The sequence below is a fragment of the Saccoglossus kowalevskii genome, chromosome 9 (genome assembly GCF_978046115.1).
Source record: "Saccoglossus kowalevskii chromosome 9, keSacKowa6.1, whole genome shotgun sequence".
NCBI lineage: Eukaryota > Metazoa > Hemichordata > Enteropneusta > Harrimaniidae > Saccoglossus > Saccoglossus kowalevskii.
This window is the reverse complement of record NC_140649.1, coordinates 17,250,336-17,269,654: the sequence shown is the minus strand read 5'-3', so window position 1 is coordinate 17,269,654 and position 19,319 is coordinate 17,250,336. Positions and strand designations below refer to the sequence as shown.

Sequence of the window (19,319 nt, the reverse complement as noted above, 5' to 3'; positions counted from 1 at the left end):
GGACATGGGAAGGGGTTGATGACGACCAGATTGTAACAGGACAAGAATAGTTGTCTCTAGAGGACATGGGAAGGGGTTGATGACAACTGAATTATCATGAGACAAAATGGCATATTAAACATTGATGGTATTTATATTAGCAAACATTGTAAAAATAAAATAATTTTGTTAGAAAAATAGTTTATTGCAAAATTTATATCACCTATAAATACTTTAGCAAGTAATTAAAATCATATAGTTTATAAAAAAAATGCATAGAAAAACAATGTACATATAAATATGTATCTTGCTGTTTATAAAATATACCCTGTTATTTTATTTTCGTCAATAGTTGACTAAACGGACATATTAGCCAATCATGAGCTTGGAATGCATAAAAATAATGTAAATAACAAGCCTACACTGAAAACTAAAACTACTTGATGTTACTAAATTAGAATTTCGTCACACTTCTGTAAAATACTTTATATTCGCTGTAGGGATGATTCAGTGAAAATAAAATCAAGTGAATATACATTTTTTTTATATTTTACATTCAACTCATCAAAAATCAGTGACAATACATACAGAAAAAATCAATCATAGCTAAAATAAAGTATGTATATTTTACATTAGTAAGAGCACATGGTGTAAATGGTTCACATCACAGTCCACATGCAGGGATCAATGCCCAAGGAATGCATATATAAAGTGTGTGACCATTACCATATCACTGTCCACATACAGGCATCAATACGCGGGAATTGTATTCAAAGACTGGCCATTGCCACAACACTGTCCACATACAGGCATCAATACCCAGGAATGGCATTCAAAGTGTGGCCATTACCACATCACTGTCCACATGCAGGAATCAATACCCAGGAATTGCATTCAAAGTGTGGCCATTACCACATCACTGTCCACATGCAGGCATCAATACCCACGAATTGCATTCAAAGTATGACCATTACCGTATCACTGTCCACATGCAGACATCAATACCCACGAATTGCATTCAAAGTATGGCCATTACCATATCACTGTCCACATACAGGCATCAATACGCGGGAATTGTATTCAAAGACTGGCCATTGTCACAACACTGTCCACATGCAGGCGTCAATACTTAGGAATGGCATTCAAAGTGTGGCCATTACCACACCACTGTCCACATGCAGGAATCAATACCCAGGAATTGCATTCAAAGTGTGGCCATTACCACATCACTGTCCACATGCAGACATCAATACCCGAGAATTGCATTAAAAGTGTGGCCTATACCACATCACTGTCCACATGCAGGCATCAATGCCTGGGGATTGCATAATGGCCATTACCACATCACTGTCCACATGCAGGCATCAATGCCTGGGGATTGCATTATGGCCATTGCCATATCACTGTCCACATGCAGGCATCAATACCCACAAATTGCATTCAAAGTATGGCCATTACCACATCACTGTCCACATGCAGGCATCTATACCTGGGGATTGCATTATGGCCATTGCCATATCACTGTCCACATGCAGACATCAATACTTGGGGATTGCATTATGGCCATTGTCATATCACTTTCCACATGCAGACATCAATACCCAGGAATTGCATTAAAAGTATGGCCATTACCACATCACTGTCCACATGTAGGCATCAATACCTGGGGATTGCATTGAAAGTGTGGCCATTGCCATATCACTGTCCACATGCAGGCATTAATACCCAGGAATTGCATTGAAAGTGTGGCCATTTCCACATCACTGTCCACATGCAGGCATCAATACCTGGGGATTGCATTATGGCCATTGCCATATCACTGTCCACATGCAGACATCAATACTTGGGGATTGCATTATGGCCACTGCCATATCACTTTCCACATGCAGGAATCAATACCCAGGAATTGCATTCAAAGTGTGGCCATTACCACATCACTGTCCACATGCAGACATCAATACCCGAGAATTGCATTAAAAGTGTGGCCTATACCACATCACTGTCCACATGCAGGCATCAATGCCTGGGGATTGCATAATGGCCATTACCACATCACTGTCCACATGCAGGCATCAATGCCTGGGGATTGCATTATGGCCATTGCCATATCACTGTCCACATGCAGGCATCAATACCCACGAATTGCATTCAAAGTATGGCCATTACCCACATCACTGTCCACATGCAGGCATCTATGCCTGAGGATTGTATTATGGCCATTGCCATATCACATTCCACATGCAGACATCAATACCCACAAATTGCATTCAAAGTATGGCCATTACCACATCACTGTCCACATGCAGGCATCAATACCTGGGGATTGCATTATGGCCATTGCCATATCACTGTCCACATGCAGACATCAATACTTGGGGATTGCATTATGGCCATTGTCATATCACTTTCCACATGCAGACATCAATACCCAGGAATTGCATTCAAAGTGTGGCCATTACCACATCACTGTCCACATGCAGACATCAATACCCGAGAATTGCATTAAAAGTGTGGCCTATACCACATCACTGTCCACATGCAGGCATCAATGCCTGGGGATTGCATAATGGCCATTACCACATCACTGTCCACATGCAGGCATCAATGCCTGGGGATTGCATTATGGCCATTGCCATATCACTGTCCACATGCAGGCATCAATACCCACGAATTGCATTCAAAGTATGGCCATTACCCACATCACTGTCCACATGCAGGCATCTATGCCTGAGGATTGTATTATGGCCATTGCCATATCACATTCCACATGCAGACATCAATACCCACAAATTGCATTCAAAGTATGGCCATTACCACATCACTGTCCACATGCAGGCATCAATACCTGGGGATTGCATTATGGCCATTGCCATATCACTGTCCACATGCAGACATCAATACTTGGGGATTGCATTATGGCCATTGTCATATCACTTTCCACATGCAGACATCAATACCCAGGAATTGCATTAAAGGTATGGCCATTACCACATCACTGTCCACATGTAGGCATCAATACCTGGGGATTGCATTGAAAGTGTGGCCATTGCCATATCACTGTCCACATGCAGGCATCAATACTTGGGGATTGCATTATGGCCATTGCCATATCACTGTCCACATGCAGGCATCAATACTTGGGGATTGCATTATGGCCATTGCCATATCACTGTCCACATGTAGGCATCAATACCTGGGGATTGCATTGAAAGTGTGGCCATTGCCATATCACTGTCCACATGCAGGCATCAATACTTGGGGATTGCATTATGGCCATTGCCATATCACTGTCCACATGCAGACATCAATACCCGGGAATTGCATTAAATGCATGGCCATTACCACATCACTGTCCACATGTAGGCATCAATACCTGGGGATTACATTGAAAGTGTGGCCATTGCCACATCACTGTCCACATGCAGGCATTAATACCCAGGAATTGCATTGAAAGTGTGGCCATTTCCACATCACTGTCCACATGCAGGCATCAATACCTGAGGATTGTATTATGGCCATTGCCATATCACATTCCACATGCAGACATCAATACCCACAAATTGCATTCAAAGTATGGCCATTACCACATCACTGTCCACATGCAGGCATCAATACCTGGGGATTGCATTATAGCCATTGCCATATCACTGTCCACATGCAGACATCAATACTTGGGGATTGCATTATGGCCATTGTCATATCACTTTCCACATGCAGACATCAATACCCAGGAATTGCATTAAAGGTATGGCCATTACCACATCACTGTCCACATGTAGGCATCAATACCTGGGGATTGCATTGAAAGTGTGGCCATTGCCATATCACTGTCCACATGCAGGCATTAATACCCAGGAATTGCATTGAAAGTGTGGCCATTTCCACATCACTGTCCACATGCAGGCATCAATACCTGGGGATTGCATTATGGCCATTACCATATCACTGTCCACATGCAGACATCAATACCCGGGAATTGCATTCAAAGACTGGCCATTGCCACAACACTGTCCACATGCAGACATCAATACCCAGGAATTGCATTCAAAGTGTGGCCATTACCATATCACTGTCCACATGCAGACATCAATACCCAGGAATTGCATTCAAAGTGTGGCCATTGCCATATCACTGTCCACATGCAGGCATCAATAACTGGGGATTGCATTAAATGTGTGACCATTACCACATCACTGTCCACATACAGGCACCAATACCTTGAAACTGCATCAAAAGTGTGGCCATTACCATATCACTGTCCACTTGCAGACATCAATACCCGAGAATTGCATTAAAAGTGTGGTCATTACCATATCACTGTCCACATGCAAGCATCAATACCTGAGAATTCCATTCAAAGTGTGGCCATTACCATATCACTGTCCGCATGCAAGCATCAATACCCGAGAATTGCATTCAAAGTGTGGTCATTACCATATCACTGTCCACATGCAAGCATCAATACCCGAGAATTGCATTCAAAGTGTGGCCATTACCATATCACTGTCCACATGCAAGCATCAATACCCGAGAATTGCATTCAAAGTGTGGCCATTACCATATCACTGTCCACATGCAAGCATCAATACCCGAGAATTGCATTCAAAGTGTGGTCATTACCATATCACTGTCCACATGCAGACATCAATACCTTGAAATTGCATCAAAAGTGTGGCCATTATCATATCACTGTCCACATTCAGACATCAATACCCGAGAATTGCATTCAAAGTGTGGCCATTACCATATCACTGTCCACATGCAAGCATCAATACCCGAGAATTGCATTCAAAGTGTGGTCATTACCATATCACTGTCCACATGCAGGCATCAATACCCGAGAATTGCATTCAAAGTGTGGCCATTGCCATATCACTGTCCACATGCAAGCATCAATACCCGAGAATTGCATTCAAAGTGTGGCCATTACCATATCACTGTCCACATGCAAGCATCAATACCCGAGAATTGCATTCAAAGTGTGGTCATTACCATATCACTGTCCACATGCAGACATCAATACCCGAGAATTGCATTCAAAGTGTGGCCATTACCATATCACTGTCCACATGCAAGCATCAATACCCGAGAATTGCATTCAAAGTGTGGTCATTACCATATCACTGTCCACATTCAGACATCAATACCCGAGAATTGCATTCAAAGTGTGGCCATTGCCATATCACTGTCCACATGCAAGCATCAATACCCGAGAATTGCATTCAAAGTGTGGCCATTACCATATCACTGTCCACATGCAAGCATCAATACCCGAGAATTGCATTCAAAGTGTGGCCATTACCATATCACTGTCCACATGCAAGCATCAATACCCGAGAATTGCATTCAAAGTGTGGTCATTACCATATCACTGTCCACATGCAGGCATCAATACCCGAGAATTGCATTCAAAGTGTGGCCATTACCATATCACTGTCCACATGCAAGCATCAATACCCGAGAATTGCATTCAAAGTGTGGCCATTACCATATCACTGTCCACATGCAGGCATCAATACCCGAGAATTGCATTCAAAGTGTGGCCATTACCACATCACTGTCCACATGCAAGCATCAATACCCGATAATTGCATTCAAAGTGTGGTCATTACCATATCACTGTCCACATACAGGCACCAATACCCGAGAATTGCATTCAAAGTGTGGCCATTACCATATCACTGTCCACATGCAAGCATCAATACCTGGGGATTGCATTCAAAACTGCATCCAAAATGTAGCTCTAATTCCCACATCACTGTCCATATGCATGCATAGTCAAGAAATATAAAAAAAAGCAGACAACATATAAACTAGTCATGACCACATGGCATGGATAACATAGGCATAATAAAATACTCCCTCATTCTTACACAACAAAAATTTGAATATAAGCCTCAAACAATTGGCATCACATCTACACTATGTGACCTTAAATAAAACTGCTACTGATAGTCTGTTTAAAATTAGCACGACTACGAGGATTCATTTCCATAAAAAGGATTTCACTGTTAATAGTGTCTGTTTTTTCATTAACTTCTTCTTTCTTGAACATGTTGGCCACAACCAAAGCCTGCAATCAAGAATATTATGTTACTCATTCAATATATTGAAAGATGTGCTTATGTACCGAGGTCATTTAAAATGAAAATAATTATCCCTGCGGCTTCCCATTCAAAATAAACAAGGTTGTACTGTGACAAACATGCATGTATTCAATGACTATTTTTTGTTTATCTATTTTGTGTGTAATTCAGCTAGTATCAATAAAATCAGTTCATGCAAGTTTTTTTTCATTTACTTTATTTGACCTTAGAAACTAAGTAAAACATGGCAATGCACATGTGCCCTCGACATATACACACACACACGCAAGACCGGAAGTGAATAAGTTCACCTATCAACAAGATACATGAATATGAACCCCCATGGTTCACTGAGCTAAACTACCTGTCTCAAAGTTGGAAACTTTGCTTGCTTATTCTCCAGCTTCTTCATGTAAGATGTTTGCTGTGACATGCCAACATTGAAAATTAACCATATATTGCTGAATGATATTACTAAGGTTTGACAAAAATTAGAAAATAATTTTATGAGTTATTGGAAATGATGACAACAATGCAGGACTATGCGGCTGAGTGATAGACAGGATAACGATACCCCTAGTTGTTTTCACTGAAATAAACAACTTTAGTATTGTTTACTGTTATGTTCCGAGGGCGTGTATGTGTATATAGAGCATATTCCGTAAATAACGCAGCCTATGATGGTAAATGGAACGGAAATTAGACCACACAATCTCTAGGGTTGTCGACCAATTATGTTACATGTGACTCAATACGAATTCATTTACTGGCTTTTTCGTGGCTTTTTTCCAGTTGTTTATGAAATTGGCAAATTCATGCTGTAACTGTGTGTCGGCCTATGACAGGCTAAATTGTGACTATTTTTGTTTTCATTTAAAATCACAATCTTTAAAGCGACTACAAAAACTGGCCTTCGGAGTCACGCTAAAAGTAGGTGAACAAATGACTAAAAATATTCATTTTAGATAATACAAGTTCTGACTTTTCTTGTCTATCCGGCCTTGTGCACATTTGGAAATGTACACTAGTCGGCATATAGTAGTTTTATTTTGTTTACAAGTGGCTGTGGTCAGTCATCAGATTTTTGCACGCCATGCTTTTATTGACAAACAGAAACAGAAGCTTCAAACTTTCTATAAAAATGGCTATTACATTAAGCTATAAAGCAATCATCCACTTCTACCAGACATCCTCAATACGTCAGATAGAAACATGCATTACTAAGCTACACTCAGTATATACAGCTTTTCTCTTTTTGGAAGATGTGGATGGCCCTAAAAAGGGCTGTTTAGTGTGTAATTATGTGTAGTGTACACTTGTTCCAATGTCATCAATGTCATTTATGGCACACTCCTGGTAGATTAGGGTACATCAAATGAACTTGTTGCACAACACAGATTGGACAGTGACAATAACATCATCAGTGATCATCAGCTGACAATTGCGGTGCATGGTCCAATATTTCTTGTACATCTGACGCCTCATGACGGCATTATTATCACATGGGCGCTGACCACAGCTCAGCCAATCTTGCTTATTTTTGGTTATATTATATTCATTGTCTCGGAAGTCCCTTTTTATTGCTAAGTCAAGACTGTGACTACAGTCGGGAACAAATCTGCCGTCATCTAACCCTGTATTGTTGTTAAAATCGTGAAGTCGTGATTTGTACTGATTCCCAATCTGAGTGAATAAACAAGGCACGGATGGCAGTTTCTTGTGCATTGTTCGCATACAAGCTTCCATTGTGTGACAATTTATACATACATCCTCCATTTCATGTGTGATGTTCTAAGTAGAACTTCCTGTCTCACCAATGTGTCAAGTGATTATTCAAATGCAGAAATGAATTCACAGAGCAGGTGATGAACTCGACCTTTCGAAGTGTCGCTTTCTAGTCATGTTTTACAATAGAAAGGAAATTTAACGAAATGATGCATCATCCCACATTTATTATCTTTACTATTGCCACGTATCAGTAGCAGCATTTATGAGAGTGAAAGTGTGAACACAGTGCAGTGATGTTTTTATTGTTGACAGCAATGGCATCGTAGTTCAGCGATATGAGAATGGAAGAAGAATACGATACGCCAAATCTGCATTTCAGATGAACGCTATTGTTGAAATAAACATAATTCAAAGAAATAGTAAATGCCAAATCACTTCGCAAAACGTCCCGTATTAGCTCAGTTATTAGTTTTGTCATTATGGAATACCTATATAGCTCAGGTCAAAGCTTTATGGAAGCAAGCAGATTGTATAAAGTATATTGTAGATCATAAGAAAAGCTCATGGTAAGTATGGTATATTGATAAAAAGCAAAGAATGAACGGAATCGGTCCGAGGGATTCTGAGATATGACTCCGGACGGACGCACAGACGCACGGACGGAGACCGAATTATAAGTCCCCGTTTTCGGACTTCATCCGAACGGGGACTAATAAGAAAAGCTCATGGTAAGTATGGTATATTAATAAAAAGAACATTACCATGAATACTGCAACTGTGGTTCCAAGTATAAATCCAACAAAGACGTCACTCGAGTGATGTTTATAGTCAGATATTCTACTCATACAGCAGAAAAGAGCTAACAAAATAGCTATGAATTGTAGTGTTGGTTTCAATAAACGAACTCTCTTCCACTTCATTCTACTTTCTAGATACAACTACATGGAAACAAAAATTATCTCACTATGAGATGACATAGTCCCTGTCTTTGACATAGATAAAACGTAATGTCGTATTTTATTTATTGTTACATCTTGTTTGATTGAAATTGGCATACCGAACAAAGTTGGATATTTAACAAATATTTTCATGCCTCCAGTCGGCATTGAACCAATCATGAAAAAAATTAGGTCCTGCAATCCAAAATATACGTCTTCAAATGAAGTTTGATTGAAATTGGCCAATCATCTACAAGAAAGATTCAGTCATTCAGATAAATAAAACCAAATTAGTGAAATATATAAAATAAAGCATCTGTGTTCAAGAAATGGTAGCAGATGCATGGATGGATGGACCTCAAAATAATAGTCCTTTTACTTGGTATGAATGTCAGAAATTAATATTGATAAGTGATCACAAAATGTGTTTCATTTCATGCATTTATTGATACATAACATAGTCTTACCAGCAAATAAACCATACAATATGCAGATACTGAGGAATGACCAGATGGAAATGAACGTCTGAAACAAATAACAATACAATGTAGTAACAAGCTGATAATGTATGAACCATCTACCGTATGTTCTCTCTTAGAAGTGGGTGTGCTTATGTAAGCGATAATGTGCGTACATGTTAAAAATAATTGTATATTAATGATCTATCATGTAGTGAATGCAATTTTTGAGATATATGAACTTCTAATAGAGCAAATACGATAATTACAATGTTGTACTGATGGATAAACTTAGGCGATGAGGTTGATTTGCTGGATTTGGATGAATTCTCGATTTATCCCAAAAGCAGAAGTTCTGAATGACCAATGAATTTAGTGATTTTCCAGATGAGATTATTTTTGTAATCAGTTTGAATGGGCTGGTTGTTCATTTTGACATACTCAGCTTATTAAAATAATCATGCTATTCGTTACCATATTGTTGGCACCTGATTTGAAGTATGAAAAAGTGGCTTTCATTTGTGTACTGTAAGCCACTTTAGTCTTGTGGAAGACAAATTATTGTGAGTCAGTAAAAATCGTGAAATTTTATCTTCACCATATGCCATGAATAAAATCCTGAAAATTCCTAGTATTGAAGTCAAATTGAGAAGAAAGTGTCATAACTTTTTCACCACCAGACTTTCTCGGCTAAATTTTTCTGTACTTTTTTTCTTATATTCTTTAACATTTCTAGTAATGAATCTTAATTTTTTGAGCCAAGAGACAAAATTTGAGTGAATTTTCAGTTTTTACTCAAAAAAATTGGCTATTTTTGTTCAAATCTTTTGAAGGAAAGTGCAGACTATAAACGGGACTTTTTTGTGAGTTTATGAGGAAAAGAGGAAACTGGTGATGAAACGGTTAAGTCCTCACCTTGCATCTTGCAATGGATAATCATCGTCATTATCAAAAAGACATGTAAACTCAGTAATATAACCACCAGAACAATTGATGACACTGAAATCCGGTTGACAAACATCCATAAAATGTGGTCTCAATCTACCTATCATGTTCTTAGCCATATCTGTAATATTTATAGTGATTACAGCCCCAAATAAAAACATAGTAATAGCCTTAGAAGTTTGGAAGAAATAGGGATTGATTCGGACATCACAGCAACACCTGTTGAAGCTATTCTGTGATAAATACTCTAGTTGGTATCTTTTCCTACGGCAGTATACAATAGCTTCAGATATGAGAATCTGAAAGTAAAAGTAAAAGATAAAGAATTGTAAATTATGTTTCTTGAGAACAGACTGATCTGCTTCCAGAATAGCAGAAATGCATGATTTTGATGATTTTTAACAGAGATACAGACTTGAAGGTAAATTCATAAACCATTAATTTCAGACTGCATCCGAAAGCGAATAATAAAATGCAATTTGCAGTTTGTATGCGCTCTTTTGGAGATCTGCTTCTATTAGACCAAATTTGATTTTAAGATTTTATTCCATGGTGCAAAAAATCATGCTTTCCTTGTTGCACAGTTAGTCATTTCATTTCAGCTACCTGTTCACTTTAAAAAATGTTTCACCGCATGTTTTTTTTTATTATTTTGTTAAATCAAAGACTTTCTGTAGCTTATAGTTTACCGGTAAACTGATTTCCACTTTGTAACTATATTTATAATGAGTGAGTATTGAAAAAAAGCTATTATAATTTGGTCCCACACAAAATATCAATGTTTTATGTCATCGCATACATTAATTAAATACAACTGCATATGCATGTACAGTTCACAAATTTTTTTTCAAATAGGAGTTTTGGAAAACAAAATTCAATTGTCATAACAAATCACAATAGTAATGATCATTTAAAAACATGTGTATGAAATATGCATGAATCAATTTGGGAGAACAAATTGAGCAGAGTTTAAATTTCGTTGATTTACCATTTCATGGATATTCAGTTGGTTTTAAATTCAAGGTTTTATCATTTAGTTAATGTGTTCTATGCTCAATTTCACATATTCACTGGGTTTTAATTTAGCGCATGTTTCAGTCAGCGAAATAAACAAAATTAAAACCCAGTGAATAATTAACCCCTTTACAGTAAAGAGTTTTATACTAATACAAGGGAAAATTGCAAGCAGGATCAATAACATTACTAATGAACTTACAATTAAGATAGGTAAACCAAGTGATATTGAATATAACATCAAAGAAGACACAGTACTGTCCTTGTATGGGTACTGCAAACTTTCATCGTTACAAAAAAAACCACGTTGATATACCGGTAAAAATCCAAGTCTTACAATTGGAATTGGAGAAGCAACTACAATATAGAAAAAAAATGTCATGCAAATTTATGAAAAAAAAAATGTTTTAAAGAAAATGTGCATTATCACTAAATTTAGAATTGATTAGCTGTATATGATGGCAGAGGGTATAGACCGATCACCTCACTGACTCTATATTATGGTAGAGGGTATAGACCGATCACCTCACTGACTCTATATTATGGTAGAGGGTATAGACTGATCACCTCACTGACTCTATATTATGGTAGAGGGTATAGACCGATCACCTCACTGACTCTATATTATGGTAGAGGGTATAGACCGATCACCTCACTGACTCTATATTATGGTAGAGGGTATAGACCGATCACCTCACTGACTCTATATTATGGTAGAGGGTATAGACCGATCACCTCACTGACTCTATATTATGGTAGAGGGTATAGACCGATCACCTCACTGACTCTATATTATGGTAGAGGGTATAGACTGATCACCTCACTGACTCTATATTATGGTAGAGGGTATAGACTGATCACCTCACTGACTCTATATTATGGTAGAGGGTATAGACTGATCACCTCACTGACTCTATATTATGGTAGAGGGTATAGACCGATCACCTCACTGACTCTATATTATGGTAGAGGGTATAGACCGATCACCTCACTGACTCTATATTATGGTAGAGGGTATAGACCGATCACCTCACTGACTCTATATTATGGTAGAGGGTATAGACCGATCACCTCACTGACTCTATATTATGGTAGAGGGTATAGACTGATCACCTCACTGACTCTATATTATGGTAGAGGGTATAGACCGATCACCTCACTGACTCTATATTATGGTAGAGGGTATAGACCGATCACCTCACTGACTCTATATTATGGTAGAGGGTATAGACCGATCACCTCACTGACTCTATATTATGGTAGAGGGTATAGACCGATCACCTCACTGACTCTATATTATGGTAGAGGGTATAGACCGATCACCTCACTGACTCTATATTATGGTAGAGGGTATAGACCGATCACCTCACTGACTCTATATTATGGCAGAGGGTATAGACCGATCACCTCACTGACTCTATATTATGGTAGAGGGTATAGACCGATCACCTCACTGACTCTATATTATGGTAGAGGGTATAGACCGATCACCTCACTGACTCTATATTATGGTAGAGGATATAGACCGATCACCTCACTGACTCTATATTATGGTAGAGGGTATAGACTGATCACCCCACTGACTCTATATTATGGTAGAGGGTATAGACTGATCACCTCACTGACTCTATATTATGGTAGAGGGTATAGACCGATCACCTCACTGACTCTATATTATGGTAGAGGGTATAGACCGATCACCTCACTGACTCTATATTATGGTAGAGGGTATAGACCGATCACCTCACTGACTCTATATTATGGTAGAGGGTATAGACCGATCACCTCACTGACTCTATATTATGGTAGAGGGTATAGACTGATCACCTCACTGACTCTATATTATGGTAGAGGGTATAGACTGATCACCTCACTGACTCTATATTATGGTAGAGGGTATAGACCGATCACCTCACTGACTCTATATTATGGTAGAGGGTATAGACCGATCACCTCACTGACTCTATATGATGGTAGAGGGTATAGACTGATCACCTCACTGACTCTATATTATGGTAGAGGGTATAGACTGATCACCTCACTGACTCTATATTATGGTAGAGGGTATAGACTGATCACCTCACTGACTCTATATGATGGTAGAGGGTATAGACTGATCACCTCACTGACTATATGATGGTAGAGGGTATAGACCGATCACCTCACTGACTCTATATTATGGTAGAGGGTATAGACTGATCACCTCACTGACTCTATATTATGGTAGAGGGTATAGACTGATCACCTCACTGACTCTATATTATGGTAGAGGGTATAGACTGATCACCTCACTGACTCTATATGATGGTAGAGGGTATAGACTGATCACCTCACTGACTCTATATTATGGTAGAGGGTATAGACCGATCACCTCACTGACTCTATATTATGGTAGAGGGTATAGACCGATCACCTCACTGACTCTATATGATGGTAGAGGGTATAGACTGATCACCTCACTGACTCTATATGATGGTAGAGGGTATAGACCGATCACCTCACTGACTCTATATTATGGTAGAGGGTATAGACTGATCACCTCACTGACTCTATATTATGGTAGAGGGTATAGACTGATCACCTCACTGACTCTATATGATGGTAGAGGGTATAGACTGATCACCTCACTGACTCTATATTATGGTAGAGGGTATAGACCGATCACCTCACTGACTCTATATTATGGTAGAGGGTATAGACCGATCACCTCACTGACTCTATATTATGGTAGAGGGTATAGACCGATCACCTCACTGACTCTATATTATGGTAGAGGGTATAGACTGATCACCTCACTGACTCTATATTATGGTAGAGGGTATAGACCGATCACCTCACTGACTCTATATTATGGTAGAGGGTATAGACCGATCACCTCACTGACTCTATATTATGGTAGAGGGTATAGACCGATCACCTCACTGACTCTATATTATGGTAGAGGGTATAGACCGATCACCTCACTGACTCTATATTATGGTAGAGGGTATAGACCGATCACCTCACTGACTCTATATTATGGTAGAGGGTATAGACCGATCACCTCACTGACTCTATATTATGGTAGAGGGTATAGACCGATCACCTCACTGACTCTATATGATGGCAGAGGGTATAGACCGATCACCTCACTGACTCTATATTATGGTAGAGGGTATAGACCGATCACCTCACTGACTCTATATGATGGCAGAGGGTATAGACCGATCACCTCACTGACTCTATATTATGGTAGAGGGTATAGACCGATCACCTCACTGACTCTATATTATGGTAGAGGGTATAGACCGATCACCTCACTGACTCTATATTATGGTAGAGGATATAGACTGATCACCTCACTGACTCTATATTATGGTAGAGGGTATAGACTGATCACCTCACTGACTCTATATTATGGTAGAGGGTATAGACCGATCACCTCACTGACTCTATATTATGGTAGAGGGTATAGACCGATCACCTCACTGACTCTATATGATGGCAGAGGGTATAGACCGATCACCTCACTGACTCTATATTATGGTAGAGGGTATAGACCGATCACCTCACTGACTCTATATTATGGTAGAGGATATAGACTGATCACCTCACTGACTCTATATTATGGTAGAGGGTATAGACTGATCACCTCACTGACTCTATATTATGGTAGAGGGTATAGACCGATCACCTCACTGACTCTATATTATGGTAGAGGGTATAGACCGATCACCTCACTGACTCTATATTATGGTAGAGGGTATAGACCGATCACCTCACTGACTCTATATGATGGCAGAGGTTATAGACCGATCACCTCACTGACTCTATATTATGGTAGAGGGTATAGACCGATCACCTCACTGACTCTATATTATGGTAGAGGGTATAGACCGATTACCTCACTGACTCTATATTATGGTAGAGGGTATAGACCGATTACCTCACTGACTCTATATTATGGTAGAGGGTATAGACCGATCACCTCACTGACTCTATATTATGGTAGAGGGTATAGACCGATCACCTCACTGACTCTATATTATGGCAGAGGGTATAGACTGATCACCTCACTGACTCTATATTATGGTAGAGGGTATAGACCGATCACCTCACTGACTCTATATTATGGTAGAGGGTATAGACCGATCACCTCACTGACTCTATATGATGGCAGAGGGTATAGACTGATCACCTCACTGACTCTATATTATGGTAGAGGGTATAGACCGATCACCTCACTGACTCTATATGATGGCAGAGGGTATAGACCGATCACCTCACTGACTCTATATGATGGCAGAGGGTATAGACCGATCACCTCACTGACTCTATATTATGGTAGAGGGCATAGACCGATCACCTCACTGACTCTATATTATGGTAGAGGGTATAGACCGATCACCTCACTGACTCTATATTATGGTAGAGGGCATAGACCGATCACCTCACTGACTCTATATTATGGTAGAGGGGATAGGTACAAATTGCTCTATATACCGTGATAATAGTAGAGCATATAGACCCTATTAGCTCTGTGACACACAGACAACACGCTGAGTCATAAACAAATGTTTGCAGTTAACATTCTTCAAGTGAAGTGCTTGATTGTAATTTGCATAGACTATTATACTTAACTTCACAATTCCCACAACTAGAAATGTTGCATGAGTTTTCCCTACTAATAGAAACATTTACATCAGTATAAGTTGCCTTCGGTTATCGAAAGACAACAATCTCATGAATCTGTGATCACACGCGCATAATATAATAAGTACACAGTTCATGCAGACTGGTGATACGTATCAAGTCTTTGTAGTACATTTTATAAGTACCATATAACTTGTGTTACCGGTAATACGTTGTTAGTTATTGTGTTCATATATATTTTCTGTGTTCCTTTTCACTGGCGTAACTTACAGTAGTGTAAAGACAAAAAAACAAACAGGTACAGTACTTTTTGTGTTTTCTTCCAAAGTAGGTACTCGTAATATTTGTCAAATTTTCAGGCAGTTTCAGTTGTTATATTGACGAGTATACGCTGTTAAACTTGAAATATGCAGCATATCCAACAAGTTTACATGAATGTATATTATGATATTTTACTTGGCAGAAATATACAGTCAAATGAAACTTTGCCCATCTGCGAATCAGTGCCATTGCAGCACTATCCAGTAACGGCCGTATATTGAAGTACATGTATTGTTAAAATATTCATCTAATTGTATAAATTGCTATTACTGTGTGCGTCTAGTACATGGCATCAACACAAGCAAATGTGTGTATTTATCCAAACGGAATACCCTCATAAAAATGGTTTGATCACATGTGCATATCAAACCAGCCAGCAACTGGCAATGTTGCTGTTTTGGTGTTCGGAAACAATATGGCGATGACAGTAAAAGTGGATTCCTATTCAAACACAGAGATTAGCGGCAATCAGGGTGCTTTTTGTATTACCCTCTAGGTATGAAAAAGATTGCTGATAAGACTGTTGTACACTGTGCTCGTTGATTGGCTGGTTGGATAAATATTTATGAAGAAGAAAGGAATGCCTTTGTTACACTAAGAGTAAAAAAAATAAATCAACTGTAAATCACATCCATGGGTAAAATTTAATAAATATAAGTGAAATTCAATAAGGATAAGCATGTCGTTAGTGGCGTTCACATTATGAGGGGGGGGGGGGCAAGGGGGGATAGCTGGTACAGGTTACAGAAAATAAAAAATGCATTTTACGTTTTTACAGGAAATAATATGCAAAGTTCCATTTACAGTAAAAAATAGGTTTTTACACTTTACAAATAAAGCAAATTCCTAATTAGATTTTTATAAATATACTTGATAATTTGTGTTTAAGAATCAAAATTTGAAATTACGCACGAATTACTGCATTTAATGGGGAAATGCTTTATACGCTTACAAAAAATAAGATCTTTGTACAAATTACCAACGAATAAAATAGCTGATTACATTTTACAACTTGCCACAACTTGTCTACAAATTTACGTTTTTTATTTATTTAAATTACATTATTACGCAAATAAAAACAATTGATTACAGCTTACGAAAATACCCCTTGCAGACCCTCTATGAATCTCGGCAGTCGACGAGAGCCAGGACCATGTCGGCACATGCCAAAGGAACCCGTATGACATTCAATTGAATTGAGAAAGATATGGTTGGATGCGGAACCAAGTGCACTCACTGGTATATAGAGAGAAGATTACCAGGAATTATAGTTTCATGTTGACAACTCAACAAGGGACAAAAACAGGTGTATGAGAACGCGATTTCGGCACAAGCCAATCAACGCTGTGTGGCGCGGATCGCGTGGACGGGTTTCATGTTCTCATGTTCATGCGCTAACTCCCACCTTCAAAAGTTCAAACGCCAATGATTGACGTGTTCACACCTGTTTTGTTTACGCCGGCGAAACCAGGATAAAGACACACAAAACACGCGAAAACCGTGACGCTAAATGACGTTTTAGGGCAAGTGGCGAAACTACAGCGTCTGATGCATGGCAATTACATTATGTTCTAATAACAACAATGGTATAACGAATATATTATACTCATTATACAATATTCTCACCTATGCAAAGTAAAAACAAGTCCAGCAAGATGTAACAACATTTCGCAGCCCCGGACGCCATCTTGTGTTGTGGTACCCATAATGCAACGTGTGTTTCAAACTTTCAATTCATGTTCGTATCCTTTTCATTCCATGGGGGGGGGGTGCATATGTCTTTAAAATCAGACTTTTCAAAGCACGAACTGTGAAAAAAAAAAAAAACATCCACGCACACAGCCAATGAATGGTGTATCCTATTCTGCAAAGCTTTGAAACAACCTGAATACAATCCGTGGACCCAATGCCCATTTGAGCAATGCTCTCTTTTGAGATATAAATAGAGTTTTGAAAACCAGACAACAGAAAGAAAAAAATTAGCACTGCCTTTTAGTTGAGGCCAGCTCAACAAATTATCCCTAGCAGATGTAGGGGTGACCGTTATAAACTCTGTAGAGATGATGGTAGATTTGAAACAAATCTGTACATAGAACAGGTTCTAATTAAAATTTTCTCAGAAGAGAAATAATTTTACAACAACCTCATTCTAGGACATAAATCTAGCTCAAACAAATTGGCATATTAGCTATTTAGACTGTCTAAAGAAAAGCTATGATGGTGTCTTAGAGGGCGGCAGTCGTCGCGCCGCGTCCTGTTCGATATGGGACTCATAGCGACGTATACAACGCGTGTAAAATACATTGTTTATTTACATGAAATTCGAAGACGCGCTGCGCGACGACCACCGCGCTTTAAAGGCCAGGATGTTTCCCGAATTGTACATAGGCATTTGTGGCGACTAAACTGCATGGCTATTTAAGTAAATATCTGTCAGGGAATGAAAAAGCCGATGAAATGGTCGAGTTTTTGGTGTAAATATGGGTCTATATTGTACGTCTCAAAGTAGACCTTATTTTATACATGTAGATACCACCAATATATACACCACTAAAATATTCCATAAAGTGATTCATTAACCAATCATTTGCATGTATCGTATATATGCGTGTTACGATAATACAACAGTATTCTATCTATCTTATACCATGGCTACTAAAAAAGAGTAGCCGTGCTTATACCTGGACATCAAACTTTTTATCAGATGCCATTATAAAAAAAAATGTACTACGCTGTAAATATGGTATATAAAATTAGAGGTAATTGATATAGGTCAAATTCTGCGGGTTAGGGTTCGATCTAATTTGATGATCTATATTCTAAACTAAAATCTTATTGAAACAAACGTCGAAATAGCTGCATGTATTTTTTGCGAATTTGGCTAAATTAACAGAATCTTAATTTAGCTAATTGTGCGAATATACTTTCTGTTAAATTAGCTACATCATCTTCAATTAGCGAAATAACAGACTAGCTAAATTAGCTAGCTAAAAAAAAATACATGTTTTACAGCATTGCGAAAATCAATTTGACGTTTATCACAGTTTTTCTATCTATACAATGACACTATAGACGCTTACGTAATAGAATGCGACGCAGCCATAGTAAGACCACTAATGGTCATTAGGCGAGTATGTGCCTTTGATGATTGTCACGTGTCCCTTGTATGCCATACTGTGCAATTATATTCATTTCTATTATACTGTCTTTGTTTTAAC

General features: G+C 38.7%; 1 protein-coding gene across 1 annotated transcript; it reads right to left on the bottom strand.

Annotated features, from left to right (window-relative positions):
* Positions 1 to 5,125: 5,125 nt before the first annotated feature.
* Positions 5,126 to 17,788, bottom strand: LOC100370112 (phospholipid phosphatase 1-like). The gene is made up of 6 exons (XM_085503759.1): positions 17,728 to 17,788; positions 11,351 to 11,505; positions 10,105 to 10,433; positions 9,199 to 9,256; positions 8,555 to 8,731; positions 5,126 to 6,052 (listed from the first exon to the last, which is right to left on the bottom strand). Exons 1-6 carry the CDS (start codon positions 17,786 to 17,788, stop codon positions 5,912 to 5,914), a joined length of 921 nt encoding a protein of 306 aa, XP_085359885.1. The 3' UTR covers positions 5,126 to 5,911.
* Between the last annotated feature and the right edge of the window lie 1,531 nt (positions 17,789 to 19,319).